The sequence below is a fragment of the Doryrhamphus excisus genome, linkage group LG3 (assembly GCF_037039965.1).
Source record: "Doryrhamphus excisus strain RoL-2023G ecotype Guam linkage group LG3, RoL_Dexc_Guam_v1.1, whole genome shotgun sequence".
Lineage (NCBI taxonomy): Eukaryota > Metazoa > Chordata > Actinopteri > Syngnathiformes > Syngnathidae > Doryrhamphus > Doryrhamphus excisus.
The window spans coordinates 10409951-10433193 of NC_136359.1; the positions used below are offsets into that span (position 1 = coordinate 10409951).

Here is a 23243-nt window from a genome sequence, read left to right on the forward strand (position 1 = left end):
GTGAGGATTTCAGGTGCGCTCGTAATTGTGAGTGTTAGACGCTAATTGTTTTTCATTTTCCAACCAGAATGTGACTTAAGGGTGAGATGCCTTGTGGCCATTAAAGTTAAGACGGATAATGCTTAACGTCTTATTACTTTTGTATGACACTTAATAATGTTAAACTGTTATGTTGTGATGGCAACAAAAAAATGCACTGCAGTTATGTATGTACTTTCTCCATCTCACACACACACAAACATATATGACATATATGCCCCTCCTCCATAATGGATGTAGAAGATGAGGCTCCCTGGGGGGTACCCGCCTATTTTCGCCCAGCTGTTCCCGACCATCTCCTCCCTCCTCACCTTCTTTCTTCTTGTTCTTCTCGTCCACACTGCCTTTCATCTCAACTTCTAAATTTACATGCGGCTGCTCCTGGTCCACTTAAGCTTGTTCTCCGCTCAAGTACTGATGCAGGATGCCTTTTATTTGGAAGCCCTTTTACGTCTGGCCTTTTCCTGTGCTTTTCTTCCCAGTCTATTTGTTGTGTATCAAGACAGCATCCCTCTATGTTGACTTAAATGTATGACTGAAGAAAATATGGTTTACTGCTGTAAAGTTCATATTCCAGCCCTTCTATTTGACGATGCAATGAAGGAAGTAGGCGTGACTCAATTTATGACAGTATGCACTAGTTCTGTCATTATACATTAAACAGCATTTTTTACATGAATAGATTTATTAATCCAAACTTTCCAAAGATAGCAATGCTGATGTATTGATATAGCGATATACTGCATTCATAACAGTGGCTATATAATGGATTTGTGCTATAGCTTACCCTAAGAAATGTATGTCTGGGCAGGCTACCCAGCAGCCAGGCCTGGGGGGTGGCCCTTGGGGATGCAGTGATCCCACCCAGCCAGATGGTGGAGGACTCAGGACTGACGAGTATGGGTGTCTCTATATAAAAAAAAAAACAAGTGTGCTATAAGGGAAAAAACCCAGCATGCATGAATAGAACATGAAGCTGTGACTCCTGTTTGACTCTTCCATGGTGGCCCGTCTTTGTGTCCTTCTTTCCATGAAAACAACACAATTTTGTTGACATAAGAATCACAGCCTACACATAAACAGGTTTACATTCAGCTGACACACAACACTTTTCTTTTGTGGAGCCAAGAAGATAAGAAGTCCTGTTTTTGCTGCTTTGACGTGACAGCCATACCTGCAGCAGCACACAAGAGAGTATATTTATATTGTTAAGGATGGAATACTTACATATTGCAAAGTGTATTTGTGTTTGTCTCGGATGCTCTCGGAGTTGTGTATCATGCATTTGTGCTGAATGCCTTTCAGTTCACGTTAATTCCATTTATCTCAGATAAGAATAAGAATACATTTGTGTTTCTTGTTATTTTTGGAAAGATTTTTTTTTTTGTTAAAGGCACTATCTTGTGCTCTATAGCTGACATAATGGGCCCAATTATCTGGGCAGTAAGTATCGATATAATCGGACATCCCCACTTTGAAGGCACAATAACAAGTTCAATCTTTGAATGCACTCGACAAAATGATTAAATTATTAAAATAAAAACATGAATAGAAAACTGCTTGTAGAATAAAGTTGTAAACATAGGTTGAAGGAAATTGAAATACTATAAAGAGAGAACAGAAAAATGGTGGAAAAAACATATATCTATACTGAGGCAAAAACAATAAATATCATGTGGAAAAAAATAGCATTTTTGGTAGAAAAAGACTATAATTTGACAAGGAAATTACATGTATGTTTTGGGGGGAAAGTCTCAGTCTTGTGACACAATGAAGTTGAAATATCTAAAAACAAAATTTGACCCTAAAAAATATATGAGATATAATAATAGAATATATGTATTTATCTATATTTTTTAATAAATTTTTTTTTGAGGAAAAACATCATAACCTTTATTTTTCAGAGGAAAAAAGTCCTAAAATGTTAAATCTTACAAGAATAAATTATTATAGGAAAAAAAATCAGATGAATAAAAATAATATTCTGGACTTTTTTTTAAGAGCAAAATGCAAAAAATATTATGTGAAAACGTGTAAACAGACATAAACAGAGCCTTTAAAGAGAAAAAAGTCTGAATCTTAGAAGACATAAGTTATTAGTTATATAAGTTATATATAAGTTATACATAAGTATAATTCCTACAGGAACATTCTGAGACAGTATCAATATGAGTTTATATAACACTATGGATTCATTCTCATAAAATGACACCTTTACTGTCATAGTGGAATAATCTTCCAATACGATGTGTACATCACAATGTCGCGTGGACGTTGTACAGCATCAAGTCCAAGCAAACCTGTTAAGGTTGTCAGCATCAGCATGTGTGTCCTATCACGCATTTGCAGACTTTCTGGGTGAGTGTCATGTGACCTTGCGTGTGGCAAACATGCTTTCATGCTGGTGTATCAATGCACGCCACACGTGCATGTGCTCAGCTTGGCCCGAGGGAATGGAGGAAGTTTATGCCTGCGACATTGGATGTGACACGCACAAATTCACAGCAACTCACTTGTGTTTACATAACGCTGACAAGCTCCTTCACGCCAAACATCTAAATATTGTGAGAACCAAGTGTAGGGTAGCGGTGATGGATGAGGTCCGAGAAACCATCTTTTATATACCAGGATGAAGAAAAACACACATCTCCATGAGGCCACACAATACAAAGGAAGTGCACACATGATTAGAGATGTGGCCTTGAAGTAATAACGAAAAGGCCAAGAAGTGATGTACTTCAAGGGAAGCATTCATCTTCCTCCATTTAGGAACGTTTATCAGCGAGGAGTTTGAAACTCTATCGCATCTGGCAGGCTCCCAATTAATTAAGCAGTTAATTAAGCATGCAGAGGTCAATGACGTGTGGATGCTTTTGTGAAAAGCTGTGCACCAAGCACTCGGTTAAACCCACGTACTGTCTGATGGCGTTTTATACACTTACTCAACCAGGAAATCAGACCTGGAACGTCCACATGGCAAGACCTCAGTTTGATGAGCATCTTAGCTTTTTCATTGACTTGGCTTCTGCACTTAAAAGTATACATATTCATAGGTGTCTGTTTTAATATTTATATATAAATTTTGTAAAGGGGCTAGAAATAATGTTATATATATGTACTTAAAAACAAAGCTTTATGTTATTGTTAGTTATTAGTATCAACATTTCTGCTTTTTCTCTTTACATTGTGCCGTTTTCCGCTATTTCTTATTTTATTATTCATTAAAAAGTCACAATATTGTAAAAAATAATTTTGAAATATTGAAAACATTTCAATTTAATTTTTGATGAAAAAAAAGTTTGAATTTTACCGAACAAAAAGTCTTACTTTAACAAACAAACAAAATCGCACTTTTGAGGGGAGAGTATTATTTTACAGAGAATAAATATTCTTCCTCAATAAAAAAAAATATAGTCTTGCAAGAATGAAGTTGAAATATTGTGGTTATAAAAATACTTTTTTGATGGGAAAAAGCAAATCTCAAGAGAAAAAAAATCTGATTCTTTAGAACAAAATAGAAAATAATTTTGGAATAAATGCTAATCAGATAATGAATTTACAATCACTGTTTTGTGTTTGATTGTGGCCTATTATTTGTCAAAAAATACTGAAAAACAAATCATATGTAGTATTCTGGTCTCTAAGGTTCAGTAATATTACATTGATGAGACATGACCTGACATTACGATGCAGAGTTCAGCATGACAGTGAAAAAGTTCCCTTCCATTCAGTGTGGAAGTGGTATGTTTTTGGCCCCACTCACTTTAAAACCCTTTTGTTATTTTTAGAATGAATAAACTTGTTAGCTTGGTAGCTTGCTAATGATTGATGATGACAAACATCATAGTGAGGATGGATGATCGATTGACATAGATTTTTTTTTATAATGCCACAACATCGACCCACACAACAAGGATGCTAACCTGAGTTCATTAATTTTCTACCGCTTATCCTCATGAGGGTCGTGGGGGTGCTGGAGCCTATCCCAGCTGTCTTCGAGCATGAGGCAGGGTACACCCTGGACTGGTGGCCAGCCAATCACAGGGCACATATAGACAAACAACCATTCACACTCACATTCATATCTATGGACAATTTGGAGTCACCAATTAACCCAGCATGTTTTTGGAATGTGGGAGGAAACCGGAGTACCCGGAGAAAACCCACGCATGCACGGGGAGAACATGCAAACTCCACACAGAGATGGCAGAGGGTGGAATTGAACTCAGGTCTCCTAGCTGCGAGGCCTGCACGCCAACCAATCGATCACCATGCAGCCCGCTAACCTGAGTTATTATGTCTTATTACCGGTTATCATGTCTATTATATTAGATAATGTGAGTATAAAAGTGACTATAGGGGTGTTATTTCATGTCTACAGGGCTCTAAAAACATTAAAACATGTTTTTGGAAGGCTGTAATGAGGTTATCTATGCTCTAACTATCAAAATATTCCATTTATTAACATTCACATTTGTAAATGCCTCCTTTGTATTAAAATAAATACAGATAGAGTGACAAGCTTGGGTAGGACGCTAGCACATAATGTTAAAATACTGTACTACACACACACACACACACATTGTTGAATGAAGGACAAATGGTTAATTGTAATTGAACTACTGTCGTTAAAGTCCCTGGATGCTAATAAAACACTTAACAGGTATTCTGTGAAACATTGGACAGCCATCACACACACACACACACACACACACACACACACACAGCTATACTGTCAGCATTGAGTTGAAGAGACTGCACTGCCTATTTCTTGTTGCAGTCTCCTCAGTAACAAACACTCAGTATCACAGCTCATGAATGGTTAAGTAAAAGTGCATCAATAAGCAAACACTAAAGCACTAAATAAAGCACAGACCAGGCAAGGCACACGCCTTTGTGTGCTTGTGTTTATCGCACACAACAAAGCACAACGCAACGTTGACAGTTGACTCGGGATGGAGGATATGCAGTCACATGGGGGGACGGGGTGTAGATGGCAGCCACCAGGAAGTTAAGCCAGAATAATAGATGAAGGTAGACGATGTTGGAGAAATGTGCAGCACAAATAGGATTGTGTTGAAGGGGGATTAGCTGCAGTGTTGTGATGAAGATGTCATGGCTGCTGGGAGATGAAGGTGGTCCCAAGGAAAATAAAAACCCCTCTTTGAAACAACATCATGCAAAAGGTTCGTAAAAATTTGAAGGAGCAGGTGTTCAACTTTTTAAAGAAAAAATCCTTTCCCTGACGATTGTTTTTTGCTGACGCTGGTTTATTTGACTACCTCTTCACCCATCTGTTAGTTAAGACGCAGAAAAACTGCAAAACCAAGTTTCACATTGTGTGCTTGTCGCTTTACGCAACACTTACGCCACACGCCTGGACAAATATCCTGTCTTTGGACAGCCTGACATGACATGGCATTTCCATCATGGACCATCAACATCAGCTCCCAACAGAAGAGTAGTTTCAGTGGCAGATTACTATCACTACCTTGCTCCATGAACCGGAAGACTGAGCAGATCATTCCTCCCCCACATCATGGGAATTTTCAACACAAAACACACACAGGACTGGACTTATTTCATTATTATGTATTATTACTGATTATGTATGTATCATTGCACTACAAATTTGATCTACACAGTATTTATGTATGGATTCTTATTCTTATTCTCATTTCCATTCACCCATTCACACTCACATTCATACCTATGGACAATTTGGAGTCGCCAATTAACCTAGCATGTTTTTGGAATGTGGGAGGAAACCGGAGTACCCGGAGAAAACCCACGCATGCACGGGGAGAACATGCAAGCTCCAAACAGAGATGGCAGAGGGTGGAATTGAACCCTGGTCTCCTAGCTGTGAGGTCTGCGCGCTAACCACTCAACCGCTGTGCCGCCCTTAATAATATTAATATAATATATAATTTTATATACAATCATTATACATAATAATTATACATTATATAATTATATAATAATAATATTAATATTAATATCATATTTTTCTTTTTTGTAACATTTTAATGTTTTTTCATGTAAAATTGGTATTATCATAATTGTCATAATTGGGCTGCACGGTGATTGAGTGGTTAGTGTGCAGGCCTCACAGCTAGGAGACCCGAGTTCAATTCCACCTTTGGCTTGTGTGGAGTTTGCATGTTCTCCCCGTGCATGCGTGGGTTTTCTCCGGGTACTCCGGTTTCCTCCCACATTCCAAAAACATGCTAGGTTAATTGGCGACTCCAAATTGTCCATAGGTATGAATGTGAGTGTGAATGGTTGTTTGTCTATATGTGCCCTGTGATTGGCTGGCGACCAGTCCAGGGTGTACCCCGCCTCTCGCCCAAAGACAGCTGGGATAGGCTCTAGCACCCCCCATGACCCTTGTGAAGATAAGCAGTAAAAAATGAATGAATGAATGAATAATGATGTGAATAAATAAATACATTGATTCAATTGTGTCTTGCATGCATGGCCAGTAATCGAATCCGGATCTGATCCAGATGTTGTTGAAGACCATTTCGCTCATTTTTTGAAGGTTTTTTTGATTGTAGTTGTTTTTATTAACTCTAAAAATAACTACATACATAACACATCCAATGCCAATTTTATTTCTCAGCAGTAGGTGATGATCATTGACAAAAAAAATACAGCATAGTTTTCAGCTTCAAAAATAAGTCCCAAGCAGAGCGAGGGTACTGTGATAAAACATGATGCTGTGGCCCTCTTGCCTCATTAAAAGTAAGCTCTCGTCTGCCCAAATGGGTTTCATCTCTGGGAAAGTTGTGCTTTATATGATTGAATGGAAGAAAAAAATCGATTTCCAAGGCTTGCTGTTTTAGACCCTATAAGGCAGCCAGATAGATCCACCACATACTGCTGAATGAAAAATATGCTGGTCTTTTTGACAATAAGGGGCTCTTAAAGCCAATTTAGGCCATTAAGGAAGTTTGTGTTCTTTGCTGATAAGACACTCAAAGAACACTGGACACTTTAAAAGTATTCACGAAGTGAATAACCACACTGAGTCTTTTAATCGTGATATATTCGCAGCTGAAGTGGAGATGAAAGCCTGTGTCCTTGCAGCAGCTCTATTATTGTTGCACAATGGCAACTTGAAAGTGTTAAAGACCGGAATCATAACTGCCTCTTGAACAAAAAAACATAATTCATTATTATTCATTATTCAAATATATCCTTTTAAAAATGTGTGTACTAATATTATTTCATGACAATGATGCACAGTACCAGTCAAAGGTTTCGAATACACAGATAAAGTGTGGCTAAACAAAAAATTCAGCCTTCTGTATAGTGGTAGATGACCACAGTGTAAATGTATCATAAAAGATGTTCACCAAACCACAACAAGGTCAGCAACTGTTTCCATGGATTGGATTCATTGATTTGTTTCTCACTTTATGTACATGTTCTTTTTTCAAAACATCCTCCTCCTGGGAACTAAAACCACTAAAGTCATCTTCTACAGTGTCAGAATTGAACAGCGTCATAATTCCTTCATCACACACATTGTCGGTCTCTCTATCGTTGTCATTCTCTGTGTCATTTTCATCTTGAGGCAAATTAGCCCTTCAGTTGAGCTGTCTTCATCATCACGTAGTAGTCCAGCCTTTCATAACCTGTTGGTCATAGTGGATTTTTTGGTTACACTATAAAGAAAGACACACTATAAACCTTGCAATTCTACCTCCTACTTGCTAATAATGAGATGTGAAAAATGTTTTTTTTTCACTGCAGTTGTTTGATGGTTTGCATATAGAAATTCCTAGACCCAAATACAAAACCCCTGCTGGTCTGCTATTAATCATTAATCTGTTCTAGAGGGTCTGATCCAAACTCAAACATACTTCAACCACATAAAATTTTCCCGTAAGAAATAACACAAATCCAATGAATCCTTTCCAGACACCCAAAAATGTTAACACAAAACTCTTTATAGTTTCACAATTATAACTTTACATGCAGAAAACAATTTGTAATGCATATATAAATGATGAATGAAAGCTCTAAATGCACATTTAACATCAATTTTACCTTGATTGAAGACTTGATTGTTGACAAGGATATGAGGTAGCAAGATCAACACGGACACTACCTTCAGGTTTTGCTATGATTTATTTCTTGAATTCAACAGTGTGTCTCAAAATTTGTACACGAAAGTTTAACCTAAACCAAAAAACACATCTTTTTCAGACGTATTTCTAGGGTGAAAAAAATTGTATATTTCAAGTCAATAACAACTTTACTACAATGTTGCTTTTGACCATGAGGAAATTATGTCGTGCAGCAAAGAGACGATTGAAAATGCGGCTTGGGTGTCTGAATAATTTCGATGAAGTGGTTAGCGCGCAGACCTCACAGCGAGGAGACCAGGGTTCAATTCCACCCTCTGTGTGGAGTTTGCATGCTCTCCCTGTGCATGCGTGGGTTTCCTCCCACATTCCAAAAACATGCTAGGTTAATTGGCCACTCCAAATTGTCCATAGGTATGAATGTGAGTGTGAATAGTTGTTTGTCTATATGTGCCCTGAGATTGGCTGGCCACCAGTCCAGGGTGTACCCCGCCTCTCGCCCGAAGACAGCTGGGATAGGCTCCAGCATTCCCCTGCGACCCTCGTGAGGATAAGCGGCGTAGAAAATGCAATGCAGATGCTGCGTCAAAAGACAGCAATACCCAGCTTTGGTTGATAATGTGTTTATCACTGTGGTTGTAGCTTGCGGTGGACCCATTAGCTGGATGTGCAAATGTACTGTACCTAATAAAGTCGACACAACATACAACACGACCATGTTGGTAGTCTAGGAGTATGATTTCTGCACGAGTAGGAACGGACCTTTGTGTAAAACATCAAAACTTGACAGTAAAAATGTAATTCTTTATCAATATCTGCAGTATGCCCGTGCGCAACTGGCAGAACTGGTGTTCACGGAGCAGTGAGAGCCGAGCTTGTCTATCATGTTCAATACACGGCTACAAACTCGCCAGAAGCATGTAACAGTCATTCAATGCCTCTGTCCTACTTTCTCCCTTCCTGCTCCCATTCACCACATGCACGTCTCTTCCATTGCAAAGAGGAAGGAGAAGTAAGTGGCATCCATACATGTGAAAATATCCCTTAAGTACATAAATTGCAACAAGAAGACTATGGATGCCATTCATACTGACATATTCACATGGAAATACTTTACCTAGCCTTGGTTTCCTACACTTACTCTGTTATTACAGATCCCTGCAAAAAGAGAAGTGCACAAAAAAATCAATAAAGACCGAGAATGTTTTGCCTGAAAAGTATAAAACTTGTGACTCTATATTTCAGATTGCTCCTTTTTGCCACTTTCTGCCATCACAGGACATATTTCTTGCTGAATATTTTACTCGGGTGCTTGTGCCTGTTTTATATAGCCGCACAAAAATGGGTAATTCACAATGTAGCACACGCTGGAGGAACATTGCCTTCTTGAAGAGTCAATAACAAACCGTAACACATTATATTTTTTTGGGGGGGGGGGGTTATCCTGGCAGCTATTCAAGAGTATGCATCTTGCATCTCACAACATGACTCTGAATACAAACTAATTTTTTAATACAAATATACTGTAATAATGTGAAGAAGAATAAAGAGAGACAAAGTAAAGCATAAATATAACAAGAGCGGTGTGCGTATACCTCTTGTCCATGTCAGTATGCGACTGGCTGGTGCGCATAACAAGCCCCGTCTGTTTCCTAATTAGCTCAAGATGAGTTGCTTTTCAGTCGACACCTGCTGCAGGCTCCTTTGGGAAATGCTGAACTTTAGGAATATTCCCTGTGAAATAAACCTGAAACGACACTGACACTACATGAAGTCCAATCCACTCTCGGTCATATATCTGAGAACATATGGCATGTCTTTGCTCATTTTTCATGTTGTCTTTTTGATGTAAAGCCTAGTTATACAAATATAACCAGAAATGTACGGTTATAGAGAACCCCCAGGTATGGGCCGCATCAGGTTTTCCAAAAAAACGCATTTATTAAAAACAAAAAATTTAAAAAACTTTGCTTTGGTTCCAATTTTCTACAAGAAGAGCTCTGGTAAAACATTCCACTGTTCTCAAATATCTTACTTTTTATTTTTCTACACAAAATAAGATGAAAAATAAATAAACAAATCAAAAATAAAAAAATCAATCAATCAGTAATAAATAAATAAATATAATAATAATAATAATAATAAAACAGCAAATAATAAAAACTTGAGAAACCACATATAGTTGGTGGGTAGACAAATTATTTTTTTCAGATTAAAATGAACAAAGCATTATTAGAGCCCTGTAGACATGACAAAACACGACTATAGTCACATTTATACTCTTTTTATTTACAACATATTGTGCAACTGCAGGATCTTGTGTTTACACATGCTAACTCGCAAACTAGAGAGCTAGCGACCTAAACGGTAGCCTTCAAGTTATTTCCTTTAAACTTAAATAGCCAAAAACTTACCACTTCCACACAGATAGGGAGGATAACTATTAACAGTTATTTAACCTTTAACATGAACATTAATCAAACGTGATAATTTTTTATGGGTACATGATACCATACAGCATCCATATCAAAGTTGCGTGGGCCGCACTAACATTAAACTTTCATATCAAGGCGGGGGCCTCAAACTAGTGTCCTGCGGGCCACATTTGGCTCTCGGGCCATGTGTTTGAGACCCCTGGTCTAGAGACAGAGGAAAAGACAGGAAGCAGAACTGGAGGTAGCGGAGATGAAAATGCTGAGGTTCATATTGGGAGTGACCAGGATGGATAGGATCAGGAACAAGTACATCAGAGGGACTTACTTATTTCGTAAAACTCCCACATAGCAATGAAGAACATCATGCTGTCTCCTTCCTTCCTTCGGATTTCCACAGTGAGACATTCAGGTGCACTCATCATTGCGAGAGTTAAGCGCTAATTGTTTTTCATTTTTATTCACGTACCCCCATAACAATTGACCTATCCCACTTTGGTAAAGAAGGTATTACAGTATAGCTTCTCAAGGGCCAATACTATGAAAATTGAAGTTGGATATACAGCTTGTATAGCAGTATAGATTTACTATAAGTCAAGGTAGCAGAAATGAGGAGGGTGAGGTTCTCACTGGGAGTGACCAGGATGGATAGGATCAAGAAGGAGTACATCAGAGGGACATTACATGTTAGAGGCTTTGGAGATAAAGTCAGAGAGGTCAGAGATGGTGAATATATTGGTAGAAGGATGCTGCCAGGTAGGAGACCAAAGAAGTTTATGGATGTAGTGAAGGAGGACATGAGGGTAGTTGGTGTGAGAGCGATAGATGCAGAAGATAGGGTTGGATGGAAGAGATTGATTTGCTGTGGTGAACCCTGAAGTGAAAAGCCCAAAAAGAAAAAAGAAGAAGATTCAATTGGGTCTTGATTGTGTTTACAGTATGTGTATGCATGGTCAGTAGTCAAATCCAGATCTGATCCAGATGTTGTTGAATTGTTCAGTCATTTTTGGAAGGTTTTTGATTGAAGTTTTTTTACTGAACTATAAAAACAACTACATACATAACAACTCCAATGACATTTTTTTTCCTCCGCAATACCCCTGAAGGGAAAAGCCGAAAGAGAAAGAAGAAGATATTAAGAGAATATTGAGCAAATTTAGTAGACAAAAAGTTGCAATATTATCAGAAAAACTAAATAGAATGTTATGAGAATACATTTGCATTTTGCAAGAAAAAAGTTGTGCAGTAGCTACATTTTTCTGATAATAGTGTTATAATTTGGTTTAAGTTGGAACATTGTCAGAATATACCAGTAATTGCACATTTATTCAAATGAAGTGTTTTTTTTTAAGTAAAAAAGTTAATCATACTTTCTTCAGAAAATTTCAGAGAGAACAAAAACATTCATTCATTTTCTACGGCTTTTCCTCACGAGGGTCGCAGGGGTGCTGGAGCCTATCCCAGCTGTCTTCGGGCGAGAGGTGGGGTACACCCTGGACTGGTCGGCAGCCAATCACAGGGCACATACTATAGACAAACAACCATTCACACTCACATTCATACCTATGGACATTTTGGAGTCGCCAATTAACCTAGCATGTTTTTGGAATGTGGGAGGAAACCGGAGTACCCAGAGAAAAAGCCGCACATGCACGGGGAGAACATGCAAACTCCACACAGAGATGGCCGAGGGTGGAATTGAACCCTGGTCTCCTAGCTGTGAGGTCTGTGCGCTAACCACTCGACTGCCCCAGAACAAAAACAATAAAGTCATATTTTAACTGCACAGAAACATAAAAAAAACACATGGCTCATTGCAAGGATCATGCTGCAGGTATAAAGGAAATCCCCGATAGCTAACACAATACAATACATCTATGGAGCTACGGGAACATACACAAAGTCAGAAAGACGCACAGAGGACAGATGGAGGGATGGAGGAGGAAGGTGAACTCGGCCGGCTGTGAGCCTGCCAGCATGTGTAGTGTGTAGTAGCGGAACGCTGGGCTGCGCCATCTGTGTTGAGACTGTTTACGCAACACAGCGCTACAGCAGACAACACCACCTTGCAGAGGGCAGGGCTGCTATACATCCTCTGTAACATCATTAAAAAACACCTACAACAAGGGGAAGAAGGCAAAACAACACTGATGAAAGTCAATTAGAAGAGCGAATACAACTAAATGATCCGTCATTCCTTTTTCAGGAAGCAAGCTGGAGCCTATCCCAGTTGACTTAGTGTCAGGAATGCACCCCAAGTGCATAGACAGAAGAAGTGGTGTCAAACACACAGACAGACTTTTGTGAAGGAGGGAAGCTGATGAGCCAGAGAGAGAGACAGCGCCACTGGGAGAATGAGACAGATATTAGTGCGGGCTGACAGGGCTGTCGTGTCTTGGCAGTGCCAGCTCCACTCTGGAGATGTCTTCTGCAGACAATAACTCCTCAGAAACACCACAGAAAAGCCTTACGTACATGTCCACAGAGATGCTATGAATGCATCATACCTACACGCCGCTGCTGATGGTGGGGAAAGTCTGCTTCAAAGTACTGTGTCTGACATAGAAGTTTGTTTGCAGGAATACTTGAAAAATCCACAAACATTGGAGACAGATGACATATTTTGGCTGCAAAGTCTAAGTCTATTGAGCTGAATAGAAGGCAACCCCAAATATAAGACCACCATTTTTTTTGTAAGACAAAATCAAAAGTTAGGCTGCACCATAGACAAGATGACATTACTATGAATTATTATTGATTATGTATGTATCATTGCACTACAAATTTGATCTGTACTGTATTTATTTTCATTCATTCATTCATTTTCTACCGCTTTTCCTCACGAGGGTCACAGGGATACTGGAGCCTATCCCAGCTGTCTTCGGGCGAGAGGTGGGGTACACCCTGGACTGGTCGCCAGCCAATCACAGGGCACATATAGACAAACAACCATTCACACTCACATTCATACCTATGGACAATTTGGAGTCACCAATTAACCTAGCATGTTTTTGGAATGTGGGAGGAAATCGGAGTACCCGGAGAAAACCCACGCATGCACAGGGAGAACATGAATACTCCACACAGAGATGGCCGAGGGTGGAGTTGAACTTGAACCAGTCAAACGCCGTGCAGCCCATCGTCCATTACCATAAGACCATAATTAACTTATTAATTGTATTTATTTATGTATTCTTATTCTCATTTCTTATTTATATTTTTTTAATATTAATAATATTAATATATCATACTAAATATATAATAATATATATATATTATATAATATATAATGATATTAATAATATTCATAAAGAAATATTTCATATTTTAAAATATTTAATTTTTTAAACATTTTAATGTTTTTTAATGTGTAATTGGTATTATGATAATTGTCATAATTGGGCTGCACGGCGGTCGATTGGTTCGCGCGCAGGCCTCACACCTCGGACACCGGAGTTCAATTCCACCCTGTGTGGAGTTTGCATGTTCTCCCCGTGCATGCGTGGGTTTTCTCCGGGTACTCCGGTTTCCTCCCACATTCCAAAAACATGCTAGGTTAATTGGCGACTCCAAATTGTCCATAGGTATGAATGTGAGTGTGAATGGTTGTTTGTCTATATGTGCCCTGTGATTGGCTGGCAACCAGTCCAGGGTGGAGTCCGCCTCTCGCCTGAAGACAGCTGGGATAGGCTCCAGCACCCCTGCGACCCTCATAGAAAATAAGTGGTAGAAAATGAAGGAAATGAATGAAAGTTATGTTTTCAATATCTGTGAAATTACTCATAGGTGCACTAAAAATAAATAATTGCTGATGGTAAGCTAATTATTTTTTTTGTTGTCAATATTAGAAAGAGAGGGGTTGTCTTGTACTTTTTTAGGCAAAAAGCTACACCGTCTTCACTGCTGCTGATGATGTTGTGACGTGGTAGGGACTTATATTGAATGTTTGAGTGGTAAATATTCTACCATTGTCATCTTTAAAGTGCTGTATGTCAAAAAGAGACACAATTACAATGACAATACAACAACAACCTCAGTACAAAGAGCAGCCTGTGTGTTAATGATCACAGTCTGTCAACCCTGACAAAATATTGCATTATGCATAATACATCAGAGCATGCACAAGAAGAATCAAATCTATTTTATTAGCTGCACCAAGGTCGCCTCTGCCATTGTGACGCAAGATCAAAACCACTACTCTACTTGTTTATTGGAAAATCAGCCAAATTGGCCAACCAAGCTGGCTGGCAGCGAGATGAAAAGATGACTCACAGAGAAAATGTTGGGGATATGCGGAGAAAACAAACTATGCGAATCATGCTTTGGGTCTGGCAGGTTCTGCAGTGGAAAACTAGGGCGGACCCATCACTGCCACCCATGCAGGGCAGTGGACCGCTGGGGAGACACTTGTTGACTGTGCCTTTCCGTGTACCAGCAGAGCAGCCAGCTCGGCAGGGCGTGGATGCACAACAAATAAAATAATGATACTTTAAGGACGTGGAGATGGTTGGAAAGTTGTGGAGTAGAGCAGGCCAAAAATATAGAGGAGGAGTGGAAGAGTAGTTTGGAAGGGATAGTCATAAATCAAACGGGACAGCCAGACAATGGCCTCTCGACGAGCTAGCGCAAGTACAAAGTTTTACATAAACATGTTTCCCAGGTCAATAAGCAGCAGCTGCAGCAAAGTATTTCACTGTGCAGTAAAGTTCATATAAAATACTGCAGTGTGTTTCAGCAAGCAATAAAGCATTAAATCTGCAGCTTAAAAAAAAACACATATGAAGAGATATAAGAGAAGAAGTGCATGGTCAACATCAGTACCATGTATACTGTTAGTGTACATTTAAGTATAGAATAGCATGTACAGTAACACGGCGTGACAAGATTTTTAGTTCAGAAGAAAACTCTCCGGGCGGCACGGCGGTGAAGTGGTTAGCGCGCAGACCTCACAGCTAGGACACCAGGGTTCAATTCCACCCTCGGCCATATCTGTGTGGAGTTTGCATGTTCTCCCCGTGCATGCGTGGGTTTTCTCCGGGTACTCCGGTTTCCTCCCACATTCCAAAAACATGTTAGGTTAATTGGCGACTCCAAATTGTCCATAGGAATGAATGTGAGTGTGAATGGTTGTTTGTCTATATGTGCCCTGTGATTGGCTGGCGACCAGTCCAGGGTGTACCCCGCCTCTCGTCCGAAGACAGCTGGGATAGGCTCCAGCACCCCCTCGTGAGGAAAAGCGGTAGAAAATTAATGAATGAAGAAAACTCTCCAGTGATTAATTAATCACACAATAAATGAAAATGAACTTGATAATTTTGCCGGCCTCAATATGTATACATGAGTGTCTGTTTTCCTCGTCTCCTGCCTCCAAACGGGCAGGAAGGGTTCCATAGAACAACGGCATGAACAAAGTGAGCCCCTTTGTCAGTCATACAGCCCTCTTTGTCTCTGTGGGTGGAGGCGGGGCCACTAGCATACACACAGAGTACACAGAAGAGTGTAAAATAGTCCAAATTAAATTAGTACATTAGAGTATATTTTTCATTATGCAGTACTTTTCTTCAATGTAATGTTCATCTCATGTGTGTCGTGACACCCCTATATGCCCCATGCCTCACCCCTCCCCCTGTTAGGAACCGCCCCACTAGTTGGGAAGCACAGTTTTAAGGTATTAATGTACTTGCCACTTCTATGGCAGTTAACAATGTTACTAATTACAGGTAAAGATTTTATGATGGCAACAGTCTGAACCTGGAACAGATCATTTCCATTTCCATAATTTCTTACAGAAATTGTTTTTTCCATACTTTTAAGTATGTCTGTTTCTTACTGTTTATTAATATGTGTTGCAATGGCTATTTATATGGCTAACAATGTCATTGGATGAGCCTTCCTGATGTTCAAAGGTCACTCTGCTAGTGCCATTACTTTATTACCGTGACCAATCTGCAGTAGGAAGCAGAATGTCATGAAGAATTACTATCAACCTTTTGCTTAACTGCGTTTTAGGACTCAGCCAGTCACATATGTGGTGGACAGAGCAAACTACCGGAGAGAGTAGGAGGACATTTAAATTTCAGGACAGTCTGAACTTAAAGTAAACTCACTGGAGATAAGTTTTAATATCCAGAGGAAGCTCTAAATCTGTGCAGGAAGTGGAAGCTGCAGGGTCAAGTGGTGGCGCTCATGGCTGGGACGAGCAGATATCGGAGGGGGGTGGGGGAGGGGGGGTCAAATGCAACTCTACTGACGTCAGTAAATGTCACATAAACACACAGGGAAGACTCTAATTTAACGTTTTTTTTTGTCCTTGTAGCAAAACACATGACCACAAGTACCATGATTCAAGGACATGTGTCAAAAGTCTTGGTTTGAGATGAAAAAAAACACAAAGAATAAAAGCTGAGTTGTCATTTCATCTTATTTTTATGTGTGTTAGCAAACAAAACCAGAATAGTATGTGATGTGGCTGCTGGAAAGAAATGTGAGTGCAAGAATATGTGACCATGCAAATAATAAAGTCAGTAATAAAAGTAAAAGCATTACAGCGCTCTCACGCTATTTTTGCGGTTTGCATTTTCCAGTTGGAGACTCCAAATTACGTTCTCCAAACGCTCATTGGGCACTTCATTAGGTACACCTGCACAATCCAATCAGCTGTCATACAAACCAAAGCCTTTGAAAAGATAATAATAATGTTTGGTTGGAATGGCCTTTATTGTCATTATACAAGATGTACAACAACATTGGAGAGCTTCTCCTTCAGTGCAGTAGTCAAGTTAAAAAAAACACATATAAAAGTAGAGTAAAAAAGACAATTTAACAAGACATATACAAGGTATATACAAGATATATACAAGATATCCAAAATATGCACATAGTATTGCACAGGAGCATATGCAGGAGCAGACATATTGCAGATATATTAATTTTAGTGCAATGATAAATGTAGTTTTCATGCTCAAAAGTCATGTTTTGATTACCCTATTTAGCACTATTCTGATAATCCAATGATTGCACGCAGATTGCGCAGACTCAAGGTGGTTCATACAGATAATAAAGTCTTAATAATATTTCAATGTATGAGGAGGATTATTATTTTCTTTGGTAGTGGCACACATACACACAAAAAATGTTCCCTAGCATGTTTCCCAGCATGACAGAAAATCATTGCTAAAACTGCATTCGAATGTACAGGTGTGCCTATTGCTGCGGCCGGCATCATGGCTTCCATTTGTGGACACCACAGTGCAACACTGCAGTCTCTCTAGCAATTTTAAAAAAGCTCCAAAGCCGACACAGCAGCAGCAGTAGTTAATATAGCTAAATTTCAGACCCCAAAATCAATTTCTTTCAACGGAATCAACCAAACTCAAGCTTCCACACAGAGAGCCAAATTGTGCTCACTCACTAGCCACATGAGTCATGTGGCTAACTTTGAAATGGAAATACGTGCCGATGACCGCCTTCAAGCAGTGCTCAACAAGCTGGCCTTTTGAAGGTAAGGGGGGGAGGGAGGGACTTCAAATTGAAGGAGGCAACCAGTTTTACCCAATTCTGCTGTGTCAAAAATTGGAGGCCACAGAGTCACGTGGCTTCCTCGTTGGTATCCATTTCACAGGAACACAAAAAACGTATCCAGTATGGTGTGACAAAAAATATTGGGACACAAGAACATAAGACCTTAGAGTCACCTAAGCCACTTATCCTCACTAGGGTCGCAGGAGTATGCTGGAGCCTACCCCAGCTGTCTTTGGGCGAGAGGCGAGGTACACCCTGGACTGGTTGCCAGCCAATCACAGGGCACATATAGACAAACAACCAATTCACACTCACATTCATACCTATGGACAATTTGGAGTCACCAATTAACCTAGCATGTTTTTGGAATGTGGGAGGAAACCGGAGTACCCGGAGAAAACCCACGCATGCACGGGGAGAACATACAAACAAACACAATGACTGTCATTCAATGTCCGCTTCAAGGTGTGAAAGGCCATTGTTTTCCGTCCCCAACAACTTAAGCTCAAGAAGCCCAACACATAGATTTTAAAAATAGGCAACTCCCATACAAAAACAGTAGTTAAGAGACAAAAAATTTGATTAACAAGATTTTTTAAAGGGGACTTATTCTGCTTTTTGCACTTTTCTGACCTATAAATGTATTTAGAATGTTGTATTCTTGTGTTAATCAATACCAAGGTTTCAGATAATGAGGTTAACGCATTTGGAAGTGAACTCTAAAAGAAGTTTGGGATGGCTCAAAATGCTGTTTCAAAAGGTGTGGTCAAACTGCCGCTTTGTGAGAGGGCAGACTTCGTTATATGGTTAGGAAGCCCTTAGTGCGTGTGACCAAGTTTTCTTTGTGGGTTATTATGTGTAGCTGCTCTATAGGAGTCCACAACTCAAGGTCCCCTTTAAAAACACACAAAATATGACTATAATCAATTAATTGACATTAATGATTTTTGTAAATTTAGTTAATTTGTCAATTTTATTTTTGTATTAATTAATATTTTTTGTTGCTTGTGCTCTACACTTCAGCCCAGTAGTTGACAGTAATGGGCAAATTAGATATTTTGCCAACCGATCTTAACTCCTAAAAAGAAAGAAAGTGAACATCTGACTTCCTATATGGCCCAATATTTCCGTTAACTTGACCAGAGAGTGCTCTGGCTGTGGCATCCAAAAAAAAAGATAGAAGAGTGAAAAGTTCAGTGATAAATTCTGCCTCTACAAAGATCAGTTCTTATCGGCACCGACTTAGAAAAGGGTGAAATAAAAGATTTGCTTATTTCCACACACAAGTATGGGTAGATGTAGGACACAGACAATGACTTCCTGATTGTCCATTTGTTTTGCCAGAAGTCGAGGCTGGACATCCACTCTCTTAGTTGCAAAAGTGCCTTGTTTGTATTTCATATTGTGTTTTCATATTGATTTCCTTTGATTCATTCTTTCATAGAAGACAAATGACAGCACAAACAATAAATACAACTGAGAGACAACACTTATTTAAGAATTGTTTTATTGACAAAACCTCTAATGTTACATTCCTCCAAAATCAGACCCTCTTTCAGCTAAGAAGAAAATACGTGTTGCTTTCAAAAGGGCTTGTTTTTCTTACAAATATCAGTCAAACACAACCAGAGTGTGTGTTAGTACAGTGTGTATTCCACAAAGCTCAAGTCAGGGAATCCAATTGGCCTTGGACAATTTCAAGCTGCAAAAAAAGAGGAAGTTTGAGTAAGAGGAAGTTGACACATACACACACACACACACACACGTACACACACACACACATATACACACATATACACACATATACAGAAATATAAACTGACCTTGTTGTAGAACTCAAGCAGCTCCTGGTGGTTAAACTCCACAAAGACGTTTTCCTGGACCTTGAGGAGTAGAAAGAGAGAGAGTAAAGCCAACAAAAACATATGTTTGGTCACTAGAGCAAAGCAGATGATGAAAAGAAATGAGCGTGATGATTTCTTCGGACGCTTTGTGATTATTTCGGCTTTCCATAAAAATCTTCATTCATTGTCGCTGCACGCTAGTGAACATGTGCATGTCTGTAACCTCTTATCCATCAGCGTCTTTATAAATACACATCAAGCAAAGGCAAGGCCCCAGCTTTTCCACATCGTTTCTTCTTTTGGTTTTAGAATGTTAGAGGCAGCAGGTTCAAGGACTATACAAAAAAATACGAAAATTGTGTTCACACTAAATTGCGTAAACCACACTAAAGTGGACACAAAGTATTCATTTTTTTTGTTTACACTAGCTGTAACAACAAAAACACTGCTAAACCTACTTACTTCCTGGTAGTTTTAGGTCCACAAACCTCACATGCTATGACGAGGTAACTGAGGGCAGCCATCACTGTGGTGTAATCATCATGCCATCAGAAAATTAAACTGCAAAAAAAAAGCTACATCGGGAATGACCTGTATGTGACACACTCCTTCTCATTTCTGTCATCCAGTGTAAATAAAAGCAGACTTACTCCGCTTGAGTCAGAGCTGGACAAGATTGAACAAAAAAAACCCAACTAAATATTACAGAAAAAATTGTGCTTAAAATCCCCCAAAGCCTGTCAATCAGTTATGAGAATGCACATTTTTTCCCTAAACATAGCTTCCAGGCTTTAAGATAACTGGCTGGTTAGGTGGATGGGTGCTGTCAGATGCTGTGTCGCAACAAATTAATGGCAGGGATATTAATTAGAGACAATGTTAAAAGTTCATAACAGAGAGTGCATCTCTTTATATCAAACCCCCTAACCCCCCCATCCAACTCTTGTCCCCACAGCAGAGGGAGAATGTAGGACATGGTTGAATTAACCGAGGGAACACTGCAGGGAATGCCTCTGCACGGAGGTTAATGCTACTTATTAATTTGTTGTGTCGATCAACTCGGAAAACAGCATGCAGTGTGTATGTGTGTGTGTCTGTGTGTACAAGAACCGCACTGCTTTTTATTTATTTAGCCTCCTATTTCTGCTAATGGTGTTGACTTTTAGAGTAACAGACTTCCCAGACATTGCAGGTTGTGTCTTTGGAAGCGACAGCGTGTGTTTGGCCCATCCCCTTGTTCCCAAGGGCTGGGATTTTGCCAAGGAGGAACGCAACAAAGCTCTGACAGATCTAGGCTAACACTAATGGGGATAGGACACATCATCTTCATCATCACAGCCCTCGACAACCACTTACACACACGCACACATCACATGGCATTAACACAGGCTTGCATTTATTTCCTGGAGACTTCACACTACTATAGGACCATATAATAACGTCGAACACCACAGAAGTTGCACAAATGGGTTAGGACCAAATTAAAGGGGAAGTATGCTTCTGAAACAGGATTGGGAAAAGTATGACTAGTATTGGATTTTTTTTTTCCACCAATTGGTTTCCTAATGGGCGGCACGGCAGTCTAGTGGTTAGCAAACAGGCCTCACAACTAAAAGACCCGAGTTCAACTCCACCCTCGGCCATCTCTGTGTGGAGTTTGCATGTTCTCCCCGTGCATGCGTGGGTTTTCTCCGGGTACTCCGGTTTCCTCCCACATTCCAAAAACATGCTAGGTTAATTGGCGACTCCAAATTGTCCATAGGTATGAATGTGAGTGTGAATGGTTGTTTGTCTATATGTGCCCTGTGATTGGCTGGCCACCAGTCCAGGGTGTACCCCGCCTCTCGCCCGAAGACAGCTGGGATAGGCTCCAGCACCCCCAGCGACCCTCGTGAGGATAAGCGGTAGAAAATGAATGAAAGGTAATGACGATGGTTTCGCTTATTTCAAACATGCTTAACATCCCACCTCTTCCTTCTTATGATGGAAAGAGTTTGATCCTGAAAGTTAACATTTTCACTTATTTCCCTCCGGATAGTGTTTGACCCGTTTCCCGTTTTGTAAGTGCGGCGCATCTCTTTAGCATTACGTTAAATGTGACACTATGTATTCAATTCAATGCACATCATCCTCCAGCAAAGTTGTGTGGGGACCAACTCATCGGTGGGAGTTGGAGAGGTTGAGACAGACAAAGAAAAAGGAAATAAGACAGTATGATCATCATTAATTTACTTGTATCCGGTGTTCCGACTGCTTGGCGATGTCAGAGAATATCATGTGTATGTAGGCTACATGCTGAGGGAATCCCAGCACATTAGAGAGCATAAACTAACAGAAAGGAAAACCAACTTAAAAAAATAATGAAAAAGGATGACATGCGCAAATAAGTTTGCAGCTAACGGTACAAATTTTTATCATAGTATTTTCTGGTATATCTATACCATCTATATAGTGTTTGGTCTAATAACTAATATGAAAATGTGTTTTTTTTCTCCCTTAATGAACGATATCAACCCCTAATATGCAACCTTTTCAGTGACTTCTAAGACTTGTTGAGCAAACACTGCAGCCAGCAGCTGTAGTTTGGAATTGTTTTGTAGAATGTTTAGTCTTCCCATGACCTTCTGAGCCTGAGTCAGCCTGAAAAACAGCATCTCAGAGTTGCAGTGAAAGGACACCGGCGTCCTCATCCACAGCATTGCAGTGCATTGGCGCCATCACAGAGTGACAGTCACTGAACCTCAAACCGTCAGACATGCTCTAAAAGCCTGTCGAAAGTAACAAATGAGGGTTGTCAAAGCCAAACACTAGAAAGTGTCAATCAACCTCGGTATTTAAAAATCAGAACCGAAAATGAATGTAGACTTGGGCAAACTAAATTCTGGTGGAATTCAGATGTCAGAAATCAATATGAAGACGTTGCTAAACATGAGACAATAGCAACAATGACAGCAGCAACGAATCAATAGGCTCGGAAAATAGTTTCTTTTTTTGGACAGCTCCTGTGTTAAACTCAAAAAAAAAAACCAGCAGGAAGCAAACTACCGTATTTTCCGGACTATAAGTCACACTTTTTTTCATAGGTTGGCTGTTCCTGCGACTTATACTCCAGTGCGACTTATAAATGAAAAATAATAAAATAAAATTTCACAGACAGCCACAAGAGGGCACTCTAGACTTCAGCATGGATATCTCCTACTCCTTAACAATTCAATATTTAAACAGTAGACGTTAGCTTACAAAGACAACTGAGAACAAATGCCCCCCCAAAAGAAAATCATATTCTGCAGACTACAAGCTGCAAGTAGTAA

General features: G+C 39.6%; 1 protein-coding gene across 1 annotated transcript in view; it reads right to left on the reverse strand.

Annotated features, from left to right (window-relative positions):
* Positions 1–19336: 19336 nt before the first annotated feature.
* Positions 19337–23243, reverse strand: part of commd10 (COMM domain containing 10) — a 53068-nt gene continuing 49161 nt past the window's right edge. The window contains exons 6-7 of the mRNA XM_058070281.2: positions 19912–19971; positions 19337–19790 (exon numbers count right to left, since the gene is read on the reverse strand). Coding sequence (XP_057926264.2) covers positions 19752–19790; positions 19912–19971 — 99 coding nt within the window. The 3' untranslated portion in view covers positions 19337–19751. The remainder of the gene's footprint in view (positions 19791–19911; positions 19972–23243) is intronic.